The sequence below is a fragment of the Platichthys flesus genome, chromosome 17, assembly GCF_949316205.1.
Source record: "Platichthys flesus chromosome 17, fPlaFle2.1, whole genome shotgun sequence".
Classification (NCBI taxonomy): Eukaryota; Metazoa; Chordata; class Actinopteri; order Pleuronectiformes; family Pleuronectidae; genus Platichthys; species Platichthys flesus.
In genome coordinates this window covers 6,753,761-6,780,164 of record NC_084961.1, presented here as the reverse complement: position 1 = coordinate 6,780,164, position 26,404 = coordinate 6,753,761, and the positions used below count along the sequence as shown (strand labels likewise).

At 42.0% G+C, this 26,404-nt stretch overlaps 2 protein-coding genes across 3 annotated transcripts in view; one reads left to right on the top strand and one right to left on the bottom strand.

Annotated features, from left to right (window-relative positions):
• LOC133972492 (solute carrier family 45 member 4) overlaps positions 1-18,030 on the top strand; it is a 48,581-nt gene extending 30,551 nt beyond the window's left edge. For both annotated transcript variants that reach the window (XM_062409986.1, XM_062409987.1), the window contains 13 exons: positions 6,233-6,421; positions 8,969-9,148; positions 9,287-9,477; positions 9,572-9,758; positions 9,964-10,419; positions 10,501-10,772; positions 10,925-11,086; positions 11,367-11,466; positions 11,576-11,656; positions 11,746-11,876; positions 12,194-12,262; positions 12,363-12,517; positions 12,663-18,030. In XM_062409986.1, coding sequence (XP_062265970.1) covers positions 6,233-6,421; positions 8,969-9,148; positions 9,287-9,477; positions 9,572-9,758; positions 9,964-10,419; positions 10,501-10,772; positions 10,925-11,086; positions 11,367-11,466; positions 11,576-11,656; positions 11,746-11,876; positions 12,194-12,262; positions 12,363-12,517; positions 12,663-12,837 — 2,348 coding nt within the window. In that variant the 3' untranslated portion in view covers positions 12,838-18,030. The remainder of the gene's footprint in view (positions 1-6,232; positions 6,422-8,968; positions 9,149-9,286; positions 9,478-9,571; positions 9,759-9,963; positions 10,420-10,500; positions 10,773-10,924; positions 11,087-11,366; positions 11,467-11,575; positions 11,657-11,745; positions 11,877-12,193; positions 12,263-12,362; positions 12,518-12,662) is intronic.
• Positions 15,628-22,626, bottom strand: LOC133972720 (G-protein coupled receptor 20). Its single transcript, XM_062410288.1, has 5 exons — positions 22,459-22,626; positions 21,979-22,235; positions 21,759-21,891; positions 20,973-21,568; positions 15,628-15,775 (listed from the first exon to the last, which is right to left on the bottom strand). Exons 1-5 carry the CDS (start codon positions 22,624-22,626, stop codon positions 15,628-15,630), a joined length of 1,302 nt encoding a protein of 433 aa, XP_062266272.1.
• Between the last annotated feature and the right edge of the window lie 3,778 nt (positions 22,627-26,404).

The following is a 26,404-nucleotide window of genomic DNA, read 5'->3' as shown; positions in this document are numbered from 1 at the left end:
GGACCTCATGGGGACCGAGGCAAAACATGATTTCTTAGGTTGTTGTTAGGGTTAGGGCTTAGATATGAATTGTTGGTGAGTTAAGATTATGGTTAGGCTATGGTTAGGCATGATTTGGAAATGGATAAGGTTTTGCCTACAAGGAAAGCTGCGCTAACCTGTGTGTGTGGGGGGGGAAAACGTGCACAGTAAAAAATGAATGCTTTGATGATAGATGGAGCAGACTGTAAATATTTCTTTCCCACGATTAATCATCTCCACTCCATCCAGCAGCCTGAATATAAAACTTTTTTTTCTTCTGTCCGTCTCTCCATCCTGCCCGACTCTCTCTGGTCTTCCTTTTTTCCTCCCCCTTCTTTCACTTCTTTCTCTGCCCCCCTTTTTTAAATTTTTTGATGATAATCCTTTCTCACACACTTTTTTTTTTTTTTGCTCTTTTTTTTCACCCCCCCCCCCTTGTCTCTTGCTGTGTTCATTTCTCTTTCTAAAATACTTCCTGCGTCTCAATTCTCTCAGTATTGTTCCGTGTGTGTGTGTGTGTGTGTGTGTGTGTGTGTGTGTGTGTGTGTGTGTGTGTGTGTGTGTGTGTGTGTGTGTGTGTGTGTGTGTGTGTGTGTGTGTGTGTGTGTGTGTGTGTGTGTGTGTGTGTGTGTGTGTGTGTGTGTGTGTGTGTGTGTGTGTGTGTGTGTGTGTGTGTGTGTGTGTGTGTGTGTGTGTGTGTGTGTGTGTGTGTGTGTGTGTGTGTGTGTGTGTGTGTGCATACAGTACCAGGAGAGTGTGGGAACTCAGCTGTGTGTTTTATTTTGGTAGGTGAGTCGGTGTGTGGGAACATAGACACGTCTTTATTCTCTAGGTGCTGACTGTTTTTCCTCCATCATTTGAGTGTGTGTGTGTGTGGGGGGGGAACTGTTTACTAGAAATTCTCTTCCTGTTTTGATGTTGACAAACCTACAGACAGACAGATTCCTATCTGCCGTCCTGTCTCCTCTTTTATGACTGTGACAAAATTCATGTGTTTGTGCGTGTGTGTGTGCCTCTTTATTCTGTGTCGAGTCTTTCAGGTACAAATGAATACTTAGGTGTGTTTATGTACAGCTCTGTGTGTGTATGTGTGTGTTTGGCATTAAGAAAAGACTGATGGGGGGGAGAGAGGGGGGGAACAATAAATGTGAGACAAACTGAGAAACAAATCTTTCCTCAGTCTGAACAAACCCCACAACAGGAAGTCCTCTGTGAATGACACCGCCATATTAGGAGCCAGGAAGCGAAGGTGATGGAGTCTCAGTGGTGACAGGGTTCCCAAGACCTGGTCACCATGGCTACAGAGGGTCAAGCCCTGTGTATGGCTGTCTCACGAAGGAACGCGTGGGTCAACAGGAACACGGCCTGGAGAGACTGACGCTTAGGGGGTGTGAGACTCCTGTGTGATTCTGCATTGCCACTTTAATGTCCTCTGCAGTTCAAAGTCAGTGGGTTTTAAATAATAGCGTCTCCACTTCCTTCCAGAAATGAACCCAGAATGTTTCCTGATTCGAATGCTGTCATGTGGCGCCAATTTTGTCATTGTGAGCCAGAGTCTGTGGAGCAGTAGTTGGGGGATGGAGCAGAAGGACACTCACTCACTCTACCAGTAAAAACTTTTAAACCTGTTTTTACAACATCAAACAACTAAAGTAAACCAAACTTACCAGAAAGATTAGCACTAGGACATACTTCAGTTTGACAAGAACCACATATTTTTGTGTGATGTGCAGTTGGACTTTTCAGTTTTACGTAAAAGAAAATTCTCATGCTTCTTAAATTCCGGCTCAATTAAACTGTTGCCTGTACTGTCTGCTAAGTTGGCATGTTGCAATATGTCGTTATTATGCAATTACAAACTTTATTACAACAAAGTTCTTCAGGAAAACTGGACCCAGAGGATGAAGCTGCACCTCTGACGCCTCGTTGAAAGATTTGCTGAATCTTGTTATTTCTTCTCTTACTATAAAACAGGTTTTACAGATGCAGTGTGTTTACGTAGCACTCATTGTAGAGAGGTCATAGACACACCCACTCTGAGAATCCCCTGGACAGTGACAGGCTCCAACACATGGCCTCAGTTGGACGGTTCACAATCTTTGCACCGTGGGAGCTGTTAAGTTATTGGTGTCGGATTGGGAGAGACGACGTGTTCGGGAGGTTCATCATTTTTTAAAACTACCTTTATGTTTGACTCAGTCTGCTGAGAAGAATGAGGTTTAGAACCTCCCAAAATGTAGGACAATAGGAACAAGCCAAACCAGCCTGCAGCTACGTCACAGTGAGAAGCGTCTCATTCCGATTGTTTTGCTTGAAGGTTTTTACTTTGGACTCCAAAAGACACTAATAGGCCCAAAACACTCTGTCTCAGCGTCACGCTTCTGCAGAAATATGTCCCTGCTGAGCAGTTTAAAAAAATGTTTTTGTTCAGTTGAGGGTCAATCAGACAAAGACGTGTTATAAAATATCCCACAAAGTGCTGGATATCCCTATTACTTCCAAGGAGGTTATGTTTTCACCCCCTTACATTGGTTTGCTTGTGAGAAAGATCATGCAAAAAGTTTTGAGCAGATTTCCGCAAAACATAGTGGAGGACTGGGACACGGGCCAAGAAAGAACCTATTACATTTAGCCATGGACCTGGACATATATAACTTTCTTTTACATTTGGGAACAGGTCTTTTTTCAGCATTTTCCCAGGGAACAATTTATGGATCTTAACGCAAACAGTGTTGCATTAAGGCCAAAACACAAACTGTTATGTTCAGTATTGTTTTGCATAGAGATGTGCGACCCAGACATATTGTCAACGTCTCACATTGTCCCAAATCCTCTCAGAATCTGATTTAGGGAAAATAAATTGCTTTAACCGTGACTTACTATGTTTTTTCTTCACCCAGCTAATAATAATAATCCTTGGGAATCATGTTGTTGACTTACTGTCAGACAAACATGTGATCCATCAACGGCAGTGGAAAAAAATGATTGCAGCAGCTTGAGTCATTCTAGGTGCTCCTGTATTCACCTACCATATGACCTTAATGTCTCCTGAGTTCATCTGGTTGGATCAAGTGATGTTATCATGCCACATCTCATCACATCAAAGTCTTCAGCCACTCAGCAGGTGAACCATCCTGACAAACTGGTTCCCACCCTAAACAGTGTGTGTCAATGCATCTGTGCAGAAGTTGGAAATACAGACAGACAGCTCTCATAACCATGTTTGCGTCACTATAGCCTGTTTTGAGAAATTACTGATGTGCGCTCAGTTAAATTAGCTACCATCACACTCTCTTTTTGGTCACTGAGTAATGGAGCCTCAGTGTCATCTTCCTCGATTGATTCTATATTTCCACATTTCTGCTGTGTCTCGTCCTTTGAGACGCCGCAGATTTAATAAACACTTCATCGAGTGAAGCAAGCTCACAAAAAGCCTCCTGTGTGTCTGTATACAGTCTTTGAGCAGTGAGGTAAGCCTGTGTTTTGAATAAGTTTCTCATACAATCATATGCACACACAAACACACGGATATACACCCCGGCCAAGCTTAAAGTTTAACTAAACAAAAGTAAAATGCATAATGAGCTCTTGTAGGGTTTAGGTTTTCATTTTCAAGTTAATTCCAGGAAGTGTTAATAGACACTTAAGACTTTTTTCTGTGTGTGGAGTTTCAGATGACTCCATTAACCTCATGGAGTGGGAGCGACTCCGTAAGTGGACAATAAAGTGTCTCTTTCTGTGTCTCTTCCGATCTTTGTCTCTTTAGTGGAAGGCTGGTGTGGCAGCCGAAAGGCAATCGATGTATTTTCAGTGTGCGGCACTAAGTGACACTTTGACAGAAAGACGACGATGAAGTTCTAATTGAATTATGCGACTTTCAGCTGACTTCACTTAGCAGAGGGAAAGTCTAGCCCTCTTCCTCCTCCTCCTCCTCCTTCTCTCAGCAGCTCACTCAAGTCACGGCTCTGCGTGCATGTCTGTGTCTGTAGGGGCATAGTCTGTAGTCTGTTGTTGTTGTTATTGCGTTGAAAATGAATGGGTGTGTGGTGACTAGGTGTTGACTGATTTGGTTATGATTGATGTTATTATCGCGTCAACACAGTGTGAGAACGGACAGACCAATGTGCGTGAGTGGCCATGTTTATAATGTTAATTTTAAAATATACCGTAAAACAGGTTCATTACAGTTTCGGTTATTGTGAATAAGATTAAACATTTAACGAGTCCAAATGAGAAATGAGATTGGCAGATTTTTAAAAGCACATGCCCTGCAGTGACTGCCACCAATTCTATTCACAATGTCCTCAAAACCACTGTTTTGTGCTGCAGGCTGACTCACAGCTTAATTAACCACAGGATGATTCAACCCAACCAATGGCTTTGTGTTAGAAACACATGTTAGTCCTTGAAGGTACAAAGACAATACCGGACTCTGATTGGCTGACACACTTACTTCAAACCAGACCAACCTGAAGATTTCTGTTTATCTGTGCGTCACTCAAAGACGTTAGGGAATTATATAACGCACAATCAAAAATACCTTATAATTCAAGCAGCTCAAATTGTTTTATGACATTTGGACACGGTAAAATCAAATTGTCAAATTGTCTAATTTCATTGGTGCTTCTCTCATTTATAATCTTGCATCATGTGAATCCTCTTTTTCTTTCAATGCCAAATAACAAAAACGATCTTATTATTTGGTTAGTTAGTTATGAGATAAGATTAATATGATTACACAATGTTTTCAGAAAGCACTTCCGAAATTTGTTTTGCTTCCCGAGATGGACACTGTTTTACATAAATGACAACAACAACAAAAATCATAGAAAGTATCTTACACGTTGTGAAACAGATATTGAGAGGAGAAAATTCTTGTAGCTTCCATGGAGTCTTTGATATTGTGTGGTCTGCTCACATCGCAAGGTGATAAAGGAAAAGACAAATTGTTATTCTTAAGAAATACAGTTTGCCCTCAGATCATCATGTTTGTGCATATAGCAAATTAACGTCTAATGTTCCTGTGCGCATAAAAATAGTCTGTTCCTTGTCCTGACTGACACTTTTATGAGGAGTTGTTGATAGTGTGTGTGTGTCAGAGAGAGAGATGGGTTTACAAGATGTTATCTAACATGATTCAAAGGTATTGAAAGCATGTGTTGTGTACAGTTTGTGTTTCCATTATGTGGCTGCATACTGTGTGTGTGTGTCTGTTTACTTATCAGTTATTCCCTCTGACCTTGAAGTCTAATCTGAGACCCTGTCATGCAGCGTGTGTTTGCAGTCCTCAGCTGCGGCAGTGGAAAGGTCAGGAACCAAAATAATTAGACATGGGGTCAGCGGCGAGGACACATGAAGTACAGTATATCTCTTCCTCCTCCTCCTCTGTCAGCCAGCATCACTTGAAGTTGTGTTGCTGCTGCTTTCTGGAGCCTGATGAAGTGTATTCATGAGCAGGTTGAGCTTTTCAACACACAAGCAACACGAAGATTTGCATTTCCTCCATTTGCGGCCTTACTCTGTGAATGTCTGAAAGCCTGATCACTCTTCTGCTCATTTTCTCTGCATTAACCCGCTCACAGGAGTCGGTGCAGCCGCCCTTTGTGTGATAATCCAAAGTGAACATTCACACACACACTCTCGATAGACCCCGGCTAAATCCTTGTGTCGTGTGCGGTTGCCGAGGCTTTCTGCTGTTCTCTCTTTCTGCGGGTTTTAACTGAGACGCAGGTAAACTCTTAGGTAACTGAGGTGTCAACACAAACATGTGTGTACCTCACCAGTGACGGCAGCAACACTGGGACCACGTGTAGCTCTCAAATAGACATGTTGTCATGTTACCATGTTATGTTGTACAGTGTGTACTTGTTATTAGCTGACTCAAAATGCAAACATGCCAGTTGTAAAGCGTAAAGCGCCTGTATGTAACGCTACTTTAATAAAGTTTTCATGGTGTATAAATCCAATACATATTGAATATTAGATTTTTAATCCAAAACAATCCGGAAAACATTGTTTACTCTTACTCCTTCAATTAGGAAGTTACTTGCTCCCCCTGGTGGAATATAGAAAAACCTCATGCGAGAACCTCAGTTGTTTAGAGGTTGTCTTTTAAAATCTTTCTGAAAATCATAAAAACAAGTCAACTTGAATATCCCGTCAGTCTTCACAGTCTAATACTCTTGTCCCTGCTCCGTCTGTGTGTCTCCAGGTCTTCCAGAGCAGTACTACAGCCTGACGTGGTTCCTCAGTCCCGTCCTCGGCCTCATGTTCACCCCCCTGATCGGCTCGGCCAGCGACCGCTGCACTCTGCGATGGGGCAGGAGGAGACCCTTCATCCTGGCTCTCTGTATCGGCACGCTGATCGGAGTGGCTCTGTTTCTGAATGGATCGCTGATAGGTGAGTGTGTGTCAGTGTAGACACACAACAGTGTCGATGTGTTTTTAAATTTCTTTGTTAACATTTCTATGATCATTTTTTTTATCAATGATTTCTCTTATGGTTATTTTCCTAATTAACCTTTACCTAATTTACCACTATTGTCAATACAAGATCCGATAAACAATCCATAACGTCACGCATCCTCACATTTGAGAAGCTGGAACTCCTAAGCATTTATAATATTTATTTTAAATGTATCATTTAGACTCTTATCCCCCTAAAGACCACAGCTACAGTTTACACCTCAAACCCACAATGTTGATTCTACTTATGATGTTGTTGAATATTGGCCTGAAACTACATGAGTTTGCTGTATGCCATCTGCCGAGCGCTGTTATCTAAACCACCTGAGAGTTTGATGAAGCCGGAGGGAAACGCTGTCGCTTCACTCAGCATGCACTCGGCCAACAGAGGAAATAAAGCATCAGTTGTGAAAAGCTTGAGTGTCGGGTCCTCGCTGTGATGTCATACTCGGTTATTACATCACTCAAATGTCTCGACAAGGTCGTATACATCCAATCCAATCAAACCAATGGATTTTAGCTGTCAATCAAACCACGAGGATATTGATCTCGGGGCCGAAGTTATCAACGAACTGTAGCTCCGGATGCGATTCACCATATGTTGTCATTGTCCACATGTGAACATACACACACACACACGCGTATGAAAGGAGACAGTGGTGTGAATGTTGTGTAGTCGCTTTTTTTTTTTTATTACTGAACCTTCTGCTGCAAATCTTATTTATCACCCTTGTTACTTAGGACTAAGGAAGTAGAGCGGGCCGACGATTAATCATCATTAAAGAGCAGGGGTTCATTCTCCGTCTCATCCAGTGCATTATGGGATCTCGATGTACGGAGCCCTTAGCCCACTTGCAGCAGGTTGGGTTGAGATACAGCCCTCTGCTGCACATCATTCTTCCCCAGTCTCTTCTCCTTTCCCTCCTAAATTCTGTCCTATCAATAAGTTCATAGTGCCCAAACATATCTCTTAAAAGAGAGTATTGTCCTCGATCTCAGAATCCATTCATCTCTGCCGATTTTAGCTGTTGCCCACATGTACAGGCTCCATATTCAAATATGAACCACGTGCACAACAACAGCAGACCGAGTAGAATGGAACAAAGTGAAGTCAAATATCAGAGAAGTTATAAATAACAAGAACAAAAGTGTGAACTGTTTTCTTTCAGCAGATTCCGTTCAGCTCCATTCAGTTCTGTTCTGATCTACCTCCTTTCTTCTGCCCAGTGGTTGGCACTCGTGCTAGGGCACCACGGAGTGTGTGTGTGTGTGTGTGTGTGTGTGTGTGTGTGTGTGTGTGTGTGTGTGTGTGTGTGTGTGTGTGTGTGTGTGTGTGTGTGGGTGTGGGTGTGGGTGTATGTGTGTGAGTGAGGGTGACCTATGACCTGCACCTGTTTTGGAGGTTGATATTGGAGAATAAACGAGGGAAAGTGTACACTTCCACGATTGTTTGTTTATTTATATATGTATGAATGTGTGTGAACGACATGGTGCTACATGAGAAAACTATAGTAACCTGTGTGTGTGTGTGTTTGTGTGTTGATATGGGAACACAGGACCAGGCAGTTCACAGGGAAATGCTTCCTGTTGGCTTCCCCCTCTCCCACCAATCACAATTCACTTCCTGTCTGTCTGCCTGGCTAGTGTGTAGTATGACTCCTCCATTGTCCCACACACACACACAGAGTACACACTTTGTCTTCTATGAATGTTTTTGTCCCTAACGTTAATGGATTTGAGTTTGTGAAGTCATGCTGCGTCACACTGCCTCTAATATTTCTCTCTCTCAGAAACACCCCCCCCACACACACACGCACACACACACACACACACGCACACACACACACGCAGACACACACACACAAGCACTGTCCCGTGTCACTTTTTTCTATTCTCATACATTCACACAGTATCTCACTCAGACGCACAGACACAGAGCAGCTCGAGGCTCAGACCGGGTCACTGATGTAAAGACACACACAAGGTCACACACATCACGCAGAGCAGTATGGAAAATGTGCCGTGACCCATGAGTGAGTGTGTGTTTGTGTGTGTTGCACAGCAGTTGTAACAAATCAGCTATTGATCATGTGCTGACCAGCGTTGCATCAGCATTACAACACAATAAACAATCCACTTATTAAATAGTGTTGAATTGTTGTATTGGTTTTGTAGTTACAATTAATTTAATTCCACTTCTTTTATATTCATTCATTTTCTTTTGATATTTAAAGGTCCTTAAATAAAAACACTCTAAGTACAGTTTCTATTTGAAATTAGACTTGTACTTTTGTTTCATTTTATCACTTATATTCTATTTATACTAAGATTTGTTCTTGTGTGATCTAGCATCTAAACAAGTGAATTGCCCCATCTGTAAATAATAAAACCAGTGCATTTCATTGAACTGATGTTGTTTGATCCATTGCCTCCACTGTTGGTTTATTCATTAAAAACACATTTAAATATTTTTCTCTATCAGGTCTGTCACTAGGTGACGAGCAGGGAAAACAACCGATCGGCATTGTTCTCACTGTGCTGGGAGTCGTGGTGCTGGACTTCTGTGCAGACGCCACGGAGGGACCAATCAGGGCGTATTTGCTAGATGTGGCAGACACAGACGAGCAGGACATGGCGCTCAACATCCACGCCGCCTCAGCAGGTACGGGGGACGTCCGACACAAGAATTTACTCAGCGAGACAGAAACGAGAAACACACAGAAGAAAATGATCAGAGACTCTTTTCTGCTCATGTTACCTCCATCTGCTTCTGATCCTCTTCCCCCGACCATGTGCACAGGTCTTGGTGGCGCAGTCGGCTACGCACTCGGAGGCTTGGACTGGACGCACACCTTCCTCGGAGCAATCTTCAAGTCTCAAGAGCAGATCCTGTTCGTCTTCGCCGCCATCCTCTTCTCAATCTCTGTGGTGTTGCATCTCTTCAGCATTGAGGAGCAGCCGTACTCCAACCAACACGACAAGCTGGATCAGGTACCGTCAATTTCCATTTTAAATGACGGTATAAGCAGGACCTCTGTTTTGCATTACGTCTCAGAACACGCTCCTCTCGCTGCTTTCCCACCAGGAGAGCCCAGATCCCAACAACAAGCGACTTTCAGCCAATGGCAAGGCAGGATTTATTGGTCCCAAGTTGGAAATGATAGGAGAGGATGAAACGATGGACAGCTACGACCTTTATGACCACTATGAAGATGACATGTCGGATCGGGGAGATATGGACATGGACTTTTTGGACGTGGAGCTTGTAAGAAGTAAGTGAAGATGGGGATATCTGCTCATTTTGTTTTGAAGGTTTCCTTCCTGATGTCAAGCAGCTTTTAACACAGTTGATATTTACAGTGGCTAATCTCAGGGAAGTTCCCATTCAGGCCACTTTGATACGTCAAACAAATAAGGGACCAAAAAATAAGACAAAATCCTCTCTTCTAACTGAGTCCTCTCCTCCTCTGTCTTCAGGTAAAAGTGACAGTGTTCTCACCATGGGTGACGGCGACCACCTGGACCATGATGCAATGTGGTTGTGCCACCTAGAGCCGTCCATCTTCACCGACCGCCTTTCGCCCTATCAAGGCTCGCCACCTACGAACTCCTCCTTATTCAACGCCAATCACAGCACCCCCCCTCCCCGGTGTAACAACATCAGACGCAGCAGCAGCACAGGAAGCCAGGACCTGCTCCGGCCCCAAAACAAAAACCACCAATCGAACGCTCTCACACCCAGGGTTTCCCGCCTCTCGGCTTTCTTGCAAGAAATGGAGAATGACGACGGACAGGAGGCGCTGCTCAACAACCAGCTCAACGAGCAGCGGACACTGAACGGCCGGCTGTTAGCCGGTGTAAACAATGATGAGAGATATAACACCAACAGCCTGAGCTCTAAAGGGCAGGCCCACCGTGCTGGGATGGTCAAAGGTTTGTATCTTAATGAAATATTATTTTCTAGAATATATAAAATATGGCAAAATATCATTCATAATGTTCCTCTTATTCCAGCCGCCAGTACCGGAGCTCCCACGAGGCAATGGCATCACCGCCATATCTTCTACCGCCAGCCGTCCTGCACCTTCTCCTACTACGGCCGAGTAGGGAGCCAGCGTTACCGCTGCCGCCGGGCCAACGCCGCTTTCCTCATCAAGCCGTCTCGCAGCATGAACGACCTCTGCGAGGTGGAGACCAGACACAGGCGGAGGAGCAGACAGAGGAGCAGACACAGGAGCGGAAACACCAACTCCTCCAGCGGCGACACCGAGAGCGAAGAGGGCGAGGTGAGGAGATGACAGAGGGACTTATAAGAGGAATGATGGACTGTGACACTATTAATATTACAGCTGCTAAACCTGATGTACTGGTAGGAAAGCAGTGCAGTTTTGGTAGTATTTTGTATAGTAATTACCCCCCCCCCCCTATCCCTTTTCAGGTTGAGACCACCGTGCGCCTGCTGTGGCTCTCCATGCTGAAAATGCCTCCAGAGCTGCTGCGACTCTGCGCCTGTCACCTGCTCACCTGGTTCTCCATCATCGCCGAGGCCGTCTTCTTCACCGACTTCATGGGACAAGTCATCTACCATGGAGATCCCACCGTACGAGCACGAGCAGCTACACACACAGAAACAGATAATATGCATATGGGATTTCAGAAGATTGCCACATTACATTATCTCATAATATTAACCTGATTATATGGTACTTAGATGAAGGGAAAGTGTTTAAGAGACTTGTATATAAGCAAACTATTTAAAAGCTAGTAGGAATTCATATTATGTCATCATATTAAACATCTTATCATCCAAAAGGAATCAATTATTTTGATAAAACTAAAGGCTGGATGAAGTTCAAACCTTCCCTGTTGTTCTCTCTCAGGCTCCTGCCAACTCTACTTTGCTGGTAAACTATCACAGAGGAGTTCAGATGGGATGTTGGGGACTTGTTATATACGCCATGACTGCTGCCACCTGCTCAGGTAACAACACAACTGTCACATCATCACATCGTCTTATATTGCCCTGGAAGAATAACAACTCTGAACTTTAAATTCTGGACTAAACCATCAACTCATCCTTCTCTTCCAGCTCTCCTTCAGAAATACCTTGACAACTTTGACCTGAGCATTAAGGTCATCTACATCCTGGGGACACTTGGATTCTCCATAGGTAAGAACCACAGTACTTTGATAGATACTTAATACACGTGAGCAGCTATAAGTAACTTTGGAATTGATCTGTTTTGTTTTTCTTCACAGGAACTGCAGTCATGGCAATCTTTCCTAATGTGTATGTGTCCATGGTGATGATCAGTACCATGGGCATCATCTCCATGAGTATCTCCTACTGTCCGTACGCTCTGTTAGGACAGTATCACGAAATGAAAGAGGTAAGGATGAAAATTGTGAGTATAAATTAGTCTATTATATTCAAAGGATGATTCATGAGGTATTTTCTATTTTTTTTAATTGTCAAAACATTATAATAGATACAAATATTGCAGGAACAACCGACTTATAATTCAAACTTTTCAAACAATATGGCAGTTGTTTAACTTTGGGATTTCTAGTTAAAACATTTTAAAATACGAAAAAGAGAAATCATCTGCTCATGTTGGATCCTTCTGTGGTTCTGTACTTCAAATATATTCAACTCTAAAAGATTTAAGTGACATTCATGAAGTACGTCTTCCTCCGTCTCTTGCAGTACATCGAGCACAGTCCTGGAAACTCCCGGAGAGGCTTTGGCATTGACTGTGCTATCTTATCATGCCAGGTGCGTCTTCAAGAAATATATCTACATGGATGTTTTTACACCTCATGTTCTATATGTTTGCTAAAAAGTTTGTTGTATGATCCTAATGTGATTTCCGCAGGTGTACATCAGTCAGATCATGGTGGCCTCCGGGGCCGGTGCTGTGGTGGAAGCTGTTGGCAGCGTCCGTGTTATTCCCCTGATGGCCTCTGGGGGCTCCCTCCTCGGCTTCTTCACTGCGTGCTTTTTGGTCATTTACCCGTCGCCAAACAGCGGGTAAGAAACAAAACACTTGGTCTTATTTTTTACGTCTTATATGTCCTTACATGAGCAGTTCAACACATTTAGAAATAAGCTGCTTGATGTTTCCTAAAATGTTGATCTATTCCTTTAACTCCTTGATTTTAATTGTGATCCTCAGGGAGGGGGACTCGGCCAAAGCTTCGGAAAAACGGGCCTTGACGAAGCTGGAAAATCCCAAAAGCACGGCCGTAGCTGTGGTGATAGAGAAACCCAGCTTCCTGAAACTCAATAAGGAGGGGAAGGCCACGACCACCACCACTTCCTGTCACACGGAAAACGAGTCTGCCCTGTGATTGGCTGGCTAAATTCAACAGAGACTTTGCTGCAGACACAACGAAATTCATTTTAATCATCAATGCTGTTGGAAAAGACGAAAGGATTTACCCTCCGTTCTCGCTGTGCTGGAGTTTACAGACATCTGGAAGAGAGACGGGGGCGGTCGGGAAAATCCGAAAACAACCTAACCTGGTGTGGGACCAGCGTCATACCAGACCAACCTACCCAACAAAACAAAAATCCTTCTGGTCCCAGTGCTGTTTTAGCTTTCTCCAAAAAAACTTTCTTTTAAACCTCACATCGCCCAGAAGTGAGTCATTCATTGGTCATGGTTTTAAAGCAACACTATGTAACTTTTACTGAGCAGCAGCGCCCTCTGCAGCCACAAGTGGTGAATACATCTGCAAAGCAAACAAAAATTGGTCTGTCCCACTTGCTGAGCTAAAACATGTCAGAAAGGTGATTACTCCTCATGATTCTCATTTCCCAAACAAGATGCGCTGTCACTGTTAAAGGCTCCAAAGTCGTTTTGGAAAGTTGTCTTGTTGAATATCTAAGATCGATTGGAGATTAAATTGAACTGGCTGGTTCTGATTCCAGTTTAAGTTAGGTTTAAGCTGCAACATTCATCTAGAAGAGAATGTACTCGCTCACCAAAGTTGCATACAGTGACGAGCCCTTCAGGATGCGGAGTGAGAATGAAGAGTAGAGTAGTTGCATCGTGTTGCTTTAAGTTGAGGTCTTCTCTGTCTCTCAGGGCCTCTAGGAGGTGCCAATGAGCAGCCGCCTGGACAGGAAACTTCAGGGGATTCTCATTCATACAAACTCTCACATGCACATAAACACCTCTTCATCTGAATCAGATGAACAAACTGAACAATGAACACTGTTGATGACCATTAGTCTTCGAAAGCTGCATTCATTAAAGAAATATTGTTCTTCCTCGCTGTGGAATCGGATCGATGGAATCTTTGCTTCATCATGTGGACGCTCATCGACAAGAGAGAGAATGTGTGAGGACTTGGCGTCACCAAAGTGAACACACTCGGTTTTGCGGGACCTTAACAGCACTCAGCGACAGTAGCTTTAAGACTCCACAGACTTTTGGAAGCCTGTTTCAACAGGGGAAAGAATCGATCTGGAGCCCCCAAGTTTGATTGCAGGTGATCTGTTTTGCCCTGCGTCACACGGCAGAGGTGCTCGCATCTTAAATTCAGCTTTCACTCCGGGGCAAAGGTGACGATATTTACGAGGCTCTGCGGACAAGTGTGAAGTTGCCTTTCATTGCTGAGAGTTAGGAACAAGAATAAAAAGAGTGCTGATGTGTATTGACTGAAATTCCAGGAAAAGAAAGAGCAAAGATGCAATATGTGCAGCAAACAGGGGCATTACAAATCCCAAATACTATTTTCATGATTTTTTTGTGGACTCAGAGATGCTTCTGTTCATTTTGGATAATCACACTAACCTACATGCTGCATGTCAGAGGAGCGGAGGAGTAACCAACCAAACAGCACAGGAGAAGAGAAGAGATGTGTGGAGCTTCTCTCTCCTTTTTATGTTGCTTAAATTTTTTTTTAGAAAATGCTCCGAACACAATGTTTATCACCAACTGCACATTAGCTGAGCCATTGTCGATAAAAGTGTTGCAGCGTTTAGTTGTTTGCGATCCTCTCTGTTGGGCTGTTGGATTTGTGTGTTTCCTGACGCTGCGCGGTTCCAGTGACTCAACCAGTAATGACCAGTGTCTGCAATGGGACACAAGCATATTAGAACGGATCTTGGTTTCCTAAAAGACAAATCAGGTTTCTGGGGCCCGTGCGATGTAAGACAGAGAGAGAGAGAGAGAGAGAAAAAAAGAGATGTGTTACTTGAGCCTCTATGGAGGATTGTGGTTCTGCTACAGGAGCCTTGATTCCATTTTAACAGGCCAAATATGATCAGTACAGTGAAGCAGTAATTGGTAGATAAGTTGCTAATGACTTTTATGATGCATGTTAAATTAAAATCCAACAGAGGGATTAGAAACCAGATTAGAGGTGGATTGAAGACATTTATTCACTTCAAAAAATTCAAAAGTTTTTATGAAACCGGCTTTTTGCTTTGTTGGCTTTATGGTAAACATGAAGCTACAGTCAGCGGTTTGTTCATTTAGCTGGTTCTGTAAAAATAAACCAGTAAGGCAGATTTATCTTTTTTTGAGTGACCCCAAAAACTAAATAATTTTGTTAAATGACAAATCTGGTTTCTGCTTCACTTACTGGCTGAATCGAACTTTGTCTCCATTAAAAACAGCTAAATTTACCACAAAAGTAATTGTATTTACTCAAAATGAGAAACATTTATTTCCTGAAACAAACAGCAAATCAGTAAAATTCACTGAAGATGGTTCTGATCTATTTTGTATAATGGAGTATTGGGGCCAATTAAAGGGGATACAAATCTGAGAGTTCCTGTTTGAAAAAGTTGTTATTCGACAAGAATTCAAGGACAGTAGAGCGTCTGCATGTGCTGTTTTGGGGGGGTGAATCAGAGATGTGATGATGGATGAGGAAGTAAAACTGCCAAGTGCAGTTTAACTTCGACCATGTTAACATCAGTGCAGAGGGGTGGGACTGATTAGAGAGAATACATGCAATAATCTCTTAATTGTACTGTGTAAACCCTTGAGGTCAAATTACCTTAATCTTTGGAATGTTTCATTCGCTCACGATGCTGGACGTGTAAAAGTAAACTTGACGTTAGGATGCGAAAAGAAGATTTTATTTGTTTTCTGACAAATCAGGTGGTTTGTTGCAATAAAGGCCTTAGTTAATCAGCCGGTCGTTGGCCAGCGTGAGGTGGTGTTTTGCGGACGGAGCAGGGTTGTTGGTTCCAGGTGTTTTTCCTGCATCTGTCAGGGGGAAAGTGTTGTGGATCTGGGTCAGTTTTCCTTTCAGCTCAATCAGCTGAAACCTGCAAATGGGAAGGAATCGAGATGTACATTGCTGTGGGTTCATTTAACGATGAAAGGATGTTTTATTCAAGTGTGTATTCCAGATTTTAGTGCAGAAGTTTTTTGGTTTTAGGAGAGAGTTTACTGATTGTTGTTTTCGCACTCGGGTGGATGCTGTTACAGAGTTTTTTCGCACGAACTAGATTCCTTCCATAATTTCAGGTACATTCACTTAGTCCCAGAGCAGAGCAGAGTGGAGAGGAGGAGGACGATTTCTGCTTCCCAGGTCGACACTGCTCTTGCTGTAGTTCTGGGATAATGTCAGAGAGACGAGGGGTGCAGGTGCTGTGGGTTTGCCACAGCTTCTGGAACCACAAGGGCAATAAAACATTCTGTATTAAAACAAAATTCAATCACACAAAAAAAACTGACACAACTTTATGGAAAAACATGAAGATAAAAAAACAACAACTTTGTGTTTGGGAGGTTTGCATGTGACAACAGCGATAATGCATGTGTGGAACACCAAAGTATGACTCTGTGCAACTCAATCTCTTTACTTATTGTCCTCATAGGTCAGGGATGTATTTTCTAATGCATGGCTGGATGTTTGTGTCTTTTAAAAAAAAACTTAAATGTGTTTTTAAAAAAACATAATAGCCCAACATGTACTCTTTTAGCTGAAGCATTGTGCTTGGTGTGGGTCAGTACACTTTTAACAAGCATGTGACTTTTTACAGTTTTGCACATTTATGAGTGAAGTTTCCGGCGAGACGTGTGCGTGTGTGTGACGCTCCTTGTTAAAAGTGTCAGCGAGAAACCCCAAGCCGCGAATACTTGAAGTGCAACTTCAGCGTTTCAGTTCCAATGCAGTGGAAAGTTTTTAGATTTTTCCTTTTCTTTCTCGGAGGGGGTGTTGCTTGTGATATCCCAAGCCTTCTTACTGTTGACTCTGGAATGTTCAGACAGCGCGGCTGCCCGCTCGGCCTGCTGGGAGGTTGAGCTCCTACCTTTTGATTCCATCTGGTGACTTAAATTTTTTCTCTTTTTTTCTGAAAAAAGTCAATGAATGTGAGTTGATTTCAGCAGAAATCACTTTTTGTTTTGATGTTTGACGAGCCGGGGGTTGGGGGGGGGATCTGACATTGCACAGAACTTGCACATAATAAGTTAAAAACAAAACATAAACCGTAGAATTTTGTTGTATAAGAAAGAAAAAAAAAGAAACTGTGGATATTTATTTTTTTGTTTTTGAGTTTTCCTATCTATAAAGGACACTTTTCACTATAGTTTCCAAAAGGGTAAAGTAAAACTTATTCTATTTACTGTTACAGGAGATGGTTTAAAGTGGACAGAGAAATGTGTGTTTGTTTGCACCTGTGAGAGGTTGTGTCATGGTTGCTCACGTGAAGCAAAAAGTAAGGATGTGTTTAAAATGTCATCTCGGTGTTTGTACTTGTTCTCTGTTTGTTGCGATCACCTGGTTTACACTTAACTCTGGAATCAATGGCTGCAATACCAGAGGTTACTTAAGAGTCTGTTGTCTCTGTTCTGGTGTTTTAACTCAACTAGAAAACGTGTTTTTTGTTCTTGTGTTTGTTCTTATAAATCAGGCGGGTCACACACACACACACACACACACACACACACACACACACACACACACACACACACACACACACACACACACACACACACACAAGCAAGAGTTTGGCCTTTGCACTTTTTCAGTGGCAGCCGTGTTGGCGCCACCATCCTGATCACTGAACGAATGTGATGCTGTTTTCTTATTTCCAAACAGCAGCTGTCAGTGGCAGCCGCATGGCGGCCATGGAGTTCGTCCGACCTGGTCGAACTGTGTATGTATGTGTGTGTGTGTGTTTGTGTGGCTCTGCCTCCAGTAAACTGTGTTAACGATGGAGGAGAGAAATGCTTAAATACTTCTGATCTTCACTGAGATTAAATCAAGAAAAATACTTAAAGAATGGGAAAGCAAGTATGCGCAGTGTACTATATATAATATGCCTTGTTATTTGAGAAAAAAAGATGTAAATATACATATTTCTCTTTTAGTTTCTTCTTTTTTGCTGCTATGAAAAAGATGATTATTTTTGTTAGTAGTTTTGTTTTCTATATAAAGACTGTATATATATATATATATATATATATACATATATATCTCTGTTCTGTAAATATGCTTGAGCCTTCATATGTAGGACTCTGGATGAACACTGTATGAAACTCACCTTAAATCTGTTCAGAAGTTAAACAACAACGACTCGTTTCATTATTTAATCTTTTTCAATCTCACCATCAGGAAAATAAAAAATGCACCACACGGCACCACACGACAAAAGAAAACAAGTCTTAAAACGAAATAGAAACTTATTTTTGTCAAGTTAGTGAATCATTTCCTGTGGGTAGAAAAGTGTGTTTTGTTTCCGCGTCATGAGACTGTTGTCGCCTGGAGATCAAATCGTGTGGGTAGCAAAATCAAATCATAATTACGACCTTCACATATATTCCTATTTTATTGAGTTACTTGTTTTAGCATTTGATGCAGGAAATAGATCAAATATACATTTAGAAGACAAACTATTTCTGTTCTAATTTAATCCTATTATATGTATTTTGAAATGTAACTATCGATAAACAACATGCATATAATGCACATCAAAAGATTCATGAATTCAAGAGGTTAGAAATTGTTGAAGATTTTTTTTTCAACTTACAAGTGAAGGTTATTAATAATAAGTTCCCCTAATGGTATACATTTAAATCGCATTACAAAGATAGTTGTCCGGTTTCACTTGGTAGATTGTTGTTCTGTAAAATATGAGCAGGAATGACTCATTAAAACAAATTTGGTAACAGAGAAGAGAAAGCATCTTCAGCTTCTTCAGACAGAGCAAGAAGAAAAACAACACAAAGTTTGTTTTTTTCAAATGTCATGGTCACAAAATTGTCTGGTCTGAAGAATATTTTCTTTTGGGTCTGAGTTTTGCAAGTAAAACATAAATTCTTATTAAGAGAACAGTTAAACAACACTGGAAACAAAATGAGAATCCTTAAATTTATTAGGGCCTTTTGTGAGTTTCTTAACTCAAAAACAAATGATTCAAGAGCCATGAATTCTTTTAATGAATTTTATTGTGGTAAAGTCACTTTAATTCACAAATCTGAGTCAAGATGTGTATTTTTTCCACTTTGCTTCTTAAAAAACTTTTAGAAACAAATCACCAAAAAGTAATTAACAATCAGCTGTGAGTGGATCAGCACTTAACAACACAACACATGGGTCAATAGCCTGCTGCTCTGCACTTTCAGGAGCCGTTTTCTCCTTTATTTCCCTCATGTCGAAACATCTGAACTCAGCATCCTGAGAGCAGACGACTGACTTCCCATGATGCCGTGTGGCCAGACCGCGTAGAGAAGAGTTGGAGTTCAAAAAACTTTGTTCCTGCAGAATCAGATTTCTGTCTCGCACACAGGGTCACAGCCATGCTCTCTTTCCTTACATAGAAACCAGAGGAGGAACCTGAAACTGTGTGTCTGTGTGTGATGCACGTATGCATCGGTATAGACTTACAGACCCACAGCATTACGCTAAATGAACTGTAATGACCTGTTAGCACTTTGGGGGGATTAAAGGGAGACGCCACTCGATTTAATGAATCAAGACACCTGCTGCCAGTGACACTTCACTTAAAAACGATTAGCCCGAACAGCTCCTATCTGGTTTATCACCAGTAAAAAATAAACCATGTCCACAATGAGACCTTTCTAATAGATTCACCACATTTTATTTTAAATAATTAGCTCAGAGATTGTGTTCTCACCTCTATACGTTTGTTTGTTTGTGAGCAGAATAAAACAAAAACTACAGAACCAATTTCTAGGAAACTTGGTGGAATGATGTTGTGAGGTACGGGGATTTTTTGATGATTTAACCCATTTTCAAGGGGATAATTAATTTTGGATAAAAAAAACATCTGGCATATTCAGGGGACAGAATACTACAAGTATGTGCAATTTGGTGCACATTCAAATAAAAACTTTAGATCCAGCGGATTCAGCTTTTTTTCTGCCTTTGTTTAGTAACAAATATATGTATCTTCTTTAAGGTAAGACAGGAGATATGAGCTCCAGCTCAAGCTTTGCTATAAACTTTACTTCAGATTAATTTCTTAGAAGCCAGCTGAAACTGTGAAGTGATAAAATGTTATGAATCCGTTAAATGGTCTGATTATCGTGTGGTTTGTTTGTTACAGCTGCTCCTGCTGCTGTAGTGCAACACTGACCTCTGCTGGAGTGAATCCAACTCACTGACGATTGAGTGATATTATTCAGGAACTGATAAACATTTCAGTTTATTGATCTCATGGTAAAGGAAACAGTACAGTATTTTTAAGAAAAGGGGATTTATCGATAGAAAAACAGCAAATTCAAGAAATGATTAGGAAGCTAAACAAGCAGTATTGAGGATATACTTGATGTTTAATAGAATTGATATTAAGTCATTGTGTTACTATCAGTCCTTTCCAATGAAACAAAATATAATAAAATAGCACAATCTCTTTAGCTTGTCATAATAAAACATAAGACTCTATAGAAGCAGTCTATGTACGTCCTGTTGAAAAATTGTTCTTGATAACGTGCTACAGTTAATATCTCCAAAATGATTATTATTGTTTGAATGCTTCTATTTCAAACAGAGAAAAAAATTGTTTATAAAAAGTGACAAAACCTGAGAACTACTAAACTCTGCAGTCGCCTCAGTTGTCACTATATCCCGGGTAGTTTTAAGAAGCTTTTGGAGCCAGGGTGGAAAAAGGGTCCTGAGGGGCCCAAATCAAACCATCCAACCCAAGGTCCCCAACTAGACCTAAACTCAAGGAAGATGTGTGTGTGTGTGTGTGCCCTTGTACAGCCTTCTTTGTGAGGACCACTTTGAGTCTACAACCAACGGAGCAAGGACATTTTCGGAAAGTGAGGAAATTTTGTCCGGTCCTCATTTTGTGACCCCCCTTTAATGAGCTGTCAGAGGTAAGAGGAATACAAAGGTGAAAATATGGAGCGATAGAGGGATGAAGAAGGGTGGAGGGTGCCCCCACCAAAGTTTGGTTTTGTTCATCTTAAAGATAAATTTGTGTTTGAGAATTCGTTCCACTGTCTCTCTGGACTCTTCAATCCACAGGTATCGGGAGGGGGGGTTACCCACCGGTCTTATCACACTGGTCCACGCTGGCTGCAGGAATGGGCCTGCTGGTGAGGGTGAGAGTGGCCACACTGTGAGCTATTGCCAGCACCGCACCTGAACATTTATTCATCGGGTTCCTCTCCCCTTCTCCCCCGCTACCACTCGTCTGCCCGGCCTCCCCCTCTGTCCCTCCCCTCCTCCTCGTCCTCCACACTCTCTTGAAGCTGTCCGTCACAAGGCAGTAAACCACTGGATCCAGGCAGCTGTTGAGGCTGCTCAGGGTCACCGTGATGTGATAGGCCAGCACGTGCCCCGCCCCCTGGCCCAGCCCCCTCCCACCATCTCTGACCAAGAAGTAAACCAGCACCTGGCGGACGTGGAAGGGCGTGAAGCACACAGTGAAAACAACGAGGACTGCGGCCAAAAGCCTGACGGCACGGGCCCTCCTCACCCTGCTCTGCTGCGGCATCAGGCCGTGGCTGGAGGTGAGGAAACAGGCCACACGCAGGGTGAAGACCACCACAGCGAGGAGGGGGAGGGCGAACTCCAGGAAGGTGAGGTAGAAGAGGGCGGGGAGGAGCACGCAGGAGGAGCTGAACCCCAACGCCGTGGTCTGGAGAGAGGAGGATAGAGGACCATACATGAAGTTTAAGAGAGTTTCTTCTGCTTTTCTTGTCGGCCGACCGTGTATATACATGTATTTGAAAAATTAGGGCTGTTGTCAGACATGACCTTAGTAGAACGTCCACAGAAAGTCCAGTACATGTCTGAAAGCAGCCTCTGTGTGTTGTGTTTGTCATCACCTGGAAGGAGTAGGTGACCACCACTGCTATGAACCACACTGCAGCGCTGACACACCTGGCCGCCCCTGTGGTTCTCCATCGATGGAGGGTGCCTGACGCGTGGACGACAGCGAGGTATCGATCTATACAGATACTGAGAAAAAAAAAAGGAAGTGCAATCACAGAGAAAAGAAGAAGGTGAAGATGGTGTCAAAGCTGCGTAGCGACGTGACCCACTCACCTGGTCAGAAACAGGATGCTGCAGTACATGTTGACGAAGTAGCTGAAGGTGTGGACGTAGGCGCAAGCCACGCAGCTCCCTCCGCTGTGATACAGGGCAATGCGAGCGGGCAGTGACAGCGCCACCAGCAGGTCAGCTACGGCCAAGTTCATAGTGTAAACCACAGAGGCTGAGGAGTGGGTGGAGGCCCCGCAGAAGACGTAGAGAGCCAAAGAGTTGAGCGTAACACCGACCACCAGCATGAGAGAGTTACACACCTGCAGCAGAGGGATGGACTCTCAGTGCTTTAACACTAAAGTCATGTGTGTATGTGAAGGTGTGGTGCCTTGCTCAAGAGCAGTTTGAGGTCATTTAACCTATTTCTTTAGTCTTTCAATATGATGATGATATTCACTAAAATAAAGCTTTATCCAAAACCAATCCCAATCAATGAATCCAAAAAGCTTTCTGCAGAAATAATGTGGAGTTGTTGTATCTCACCATAAGAGAGACCCACACGGCGTAGAAGTCTTGGTACAGCTGCACATCCAGGTGACCCAACCTGTGCAAGTGTGGCGCCCCCCAGCGCTGCTTCCAGGCGCTGCAGTTAGTCAGGTCTGGAGTCAGGAGGAGCTCGGGGGAGCTGATGTTGTCAGGAAGACTCTCCATTGGTTAAAGAGGATGAATGTCAGGGTTCTGAGAAGCGAAGAAGAGAAATATGCATCATCAATGCTATTTTTTGTTTAGTGCAGAACTATTTGAAATTCAACTTGCTTTAGAATGGAAAGATTGTTTCATCATGTAAAAATTGTGCACACAGAGACAGAAATAGAGGAAATAACGTCATCACAAAGTGTGACATGAAAAGTAAAGTAAAGTGAAGTACTACTATTACACAGGTTAAATTTAGTGAAACTGCTTCTGTTGGTTTACACTCACTGCAGAAATTTGACTCTCATAATATTAGCTGGAGTCAGCCATGGATATTCAATTATAAACTGCTAAACTGCTAAAATCCAACATGATGGGGAAAGCTCTGTTGGGTTTAAAACAACCCAAGGCTCTGAACTAAGGGAGAACACACACACACACACACATCACATTAAAAACACCTCTGGATGACGGTGCTTAACACCCAGAGAAGTTACTCCGGAAACTCGTCCTATAAACAACGTTTTGTCGCACTGCAGCGACGACTGAATCCATCTTCATATGCTCTGAAAGGATGTGACAGTTTCCACAAAGTGAAGTGCACGACCTTGTGTGTTACTTTAAACACAGAGTTTGTCGTTAATACAAACCATGTCAGTGTTTGCCCTTTTTAACACGTAGCTGTTACATTTTGTGTCGAAAACAAGACATAAGAATTTGATGTATGGTTAACGTCCAGTTTAGATAAATGGAGCCTTTAAAATCCTAAAACTTTTCTAAACTGGACACTTATGTGAAATCCTTTTTCTCAGTGAAAGCCAAAGTAATTTCACCTGAATCATTGTAAAGAATGACTTGTCAGAATCCCTGGTCAGAGCCACAAATCTCCTTTCTTTCCTTATAAATACCAAAGACAGATGACTTCCTATTTGAACGTCCTGCTGAGGAAGAAGATTTCCACATAAAACTTGACCAAGGGCCTGAATTAAAGACAGATAATTACTTGCACTCAGCAAACTTCCCAAGTATGGTTTTATTCTAGTGTTTTAATCATATACAAAACAGACAAAGTGCCTTTATAAATATTGTTTTGTCTTTTTGTGCTGATTATTCTTTCCCACCACGGAGCTGGTTTTCAGGTATTAATTAGTATTAACGTTTTATTTGGACATTATTTAATGTGAAGGCTGTTGGCAATTTATGGCACAAGCTAACAGGGATTAAATGAAATAAACAAACCAGCAAAGAATTTGAGTATATAAGTGTTCCTCCGTGTAATTGGCTGGATTTACATTGGGATCATAATAAACATCAAACTAAAGTTTCCTTCCAAATCCACTTCTCATTACAAAATTTTTAGGCAAAACAGTGAAACTCAATTTTAAAAGAATGAAAAGCTCCTGTTTTCCTATAACTCTGCATTAAAATATCAATAAATACATGAGTGATGTTTTGTTTGTGGTTATTATATACGAGATACAATTTATGAAATTATGATCTAAGCTTGCCTGAAAACATTTACCAACAAAACAAACCTGAAACAAGAAAACTAGACATGTTGAAAATGTCTCTGTAACATACCTGGGTGAAGACGGGGGGAGGTGAAAAAGTCCACACTGGATGTTTTAAAGTTGTGATGTTTATGTCCAGATATTACACTTTGAATCTGAGGTGTTTCCCTGTTGTTTCTTCTTCTCTTCCTGTGTCTTCGTTCTGTCGTCGGTCAGCAGACGGACAGGACAGCGAGGAGAGAGTTAGGATGTGAACCAATCATGGAAAAGACCATTTCTCCAGGAGAGTAAAGCAGCTTGAACCTCCTCCTCTTTATCCTCATGTCACATGTTGTGTAGAAATAGTTTCTCTTTTTCCTATTTCTCATATTTCCTCCGCTTTTATTTTTCAAAATTGATTGTCGTCTTTCTTACCTTCACAATACCTCAATTTCCAATCTCCCTCTCATCATCCGTGCTTACTAATGGGTTGTTTGATATATGAACTAGTGCAGGGTAGGAGGGTTTGACATATCCACTGGAGGCAGCGACTGATTGGATTGGGAGTAAGTAGCTGTAACTGGAAAAGCAAAATATAGAAGAGAAATGCTGAGACACAGAAACAAGGGACGATTTTCTTTGAGGGTTTGTTTAAGAAAGTTTATTTTAAAGCTGTCTCTGGGGTGGTCCAACAATGACCGGGACTGAGGGGTCATTTTATTTACGTTTCTGTTTAAATACCTGACTCAGTGAGTGAAGAAGATTGGAGGGAGGATATAATAGTGAGAAAGAAAGAGAACTGGGAGAAAAAGAGATGGAGAGGAAAACACAGACATTCATTTGAACATAGATATAGGTGGAGAGAAGCAGCACCTCATAACCCACAGTAACATAAACAGCTGGAGAGCTGGTTGCCACTCTGCAGCATGTGTGTGCGTGTGTTTTTTTTTGTGTGTGTGTGTGTGTGTGTGTGTGTGTGTGTGTGTGTCTCTGTGTGTGTGTGTGTTTTTCTGACATAAGCTACATTTGGGGACAGAATTCAGACTAATAACCTTTTAACTTGGGACAAAATGTGGTCTTTGGGTCAGTGACTGTAATGTTAGGTTAGACAAGTAGTATGGTTAACGTTAGAGTACATCTCCAGGATATCAATGTAAGTGAATGTAATATCCTATGAAGTCATGGAGACACAACTCAGGGTATGTGTGTGTGTGTGTGTGTTTGCGTCTCTGTACAGTACCTGCACAAGTTACTATGTCAAACATTTCAATTAATAGGCTTGTGGACTTGTGATTTATTCCCCCCTCCGTTTGCGATACCGGCGCTAAAGTGCCTGGTGAATGTTTGATCGACTGTTTCTCGTGCTTGTTCAAATATTTGAAACAACTGTCAGACCTTTCCTGGCCCGGCTTGTTGTAAGTGCTGCAGACCGAGAGGAAGGATGTCCCACTTGATACTTTAGTGGGGATTAGGGAGGCAAGTGCAGACATATAGACGTGTGTGGGTCGTCTATTTTTAGAGACTGGCTGTCATTGGATTTGGGGAATTTAGAGGGCAGTCCAACAACTTGTGTGCCTAAAGGGCAGTTTATCCTATGAAGCACACCAGGTGCTTTCAAAGCCTGTTGAATCAGTTTTATTGTAGAAGTGTGGTTGTAGTAGAGCTTTTTAATGACTGAGGAGAAATTGCTTCAGTATCTTGGCATAGAGATTAAACATTGAGCCTGTGAGATTATCAAGTACCTTCAAGAGAAGGGATTTAGAGTCGGGATATTTGTGCCTCTGCTGCATCAGTTTTTTTTATTTTTTTTCTCCATAACTTAACTGAATATATCTTCACTATATAAATATAAATAAACTAAATTGCCCTCAGTGGTGTGTATGTCTCCCTCTGGTCCTCAGAGGCTCCAGAGATCTGGGAGTTTCCATCCATCTATCTATCTATCTATCTATCCATCTATCCATCTATCTATCCATATATCTACCTACCTATCTATCTATCTATCTTTCCATATATCTATCTATCTATCTATCTATCTATCTATCTATCTATCTATATATCTATCTATCTATCTATCTATCTATCTATCTATCTATCTATCTATCTATCTATCTATCTATCTATCTATCTATCTATCTATCTATCTATCTATCTATCTATCCATATATCCACCTATCTATCCATATATCTATCTATCTATCTATCTTTCCATCTATCCATCAATCTATCTATCTATCTATCTATCTATCTATCTATCTATCTATCTATCTATCTATCTATCTATCTATCTATCTATCTATCTATCT

Coding starts and splice junctions, on each gene's coding strand:
- LOC133972720 (XM_062410288.1), bottom strand. CDS start 22,626: ATGGAGAGTCTTCCTGACAACATCAGCTCCCCCGAGCTCCTCCTGACT. Junction 21,892..21,978: donor AGCATCCTGTTTCTGACCAG/GTGAGTGGGTCA, acceptor TTTTTTTCTCAG/TATCTGTATAGATCGATACC. Junction 15,776..20,972: donor CAGTGTGATAAGACCGGTGG/GTAACCCCCCCT, acceptor TCCCATTTGCAG/GTTTCAGCTGATTGAGCTGA.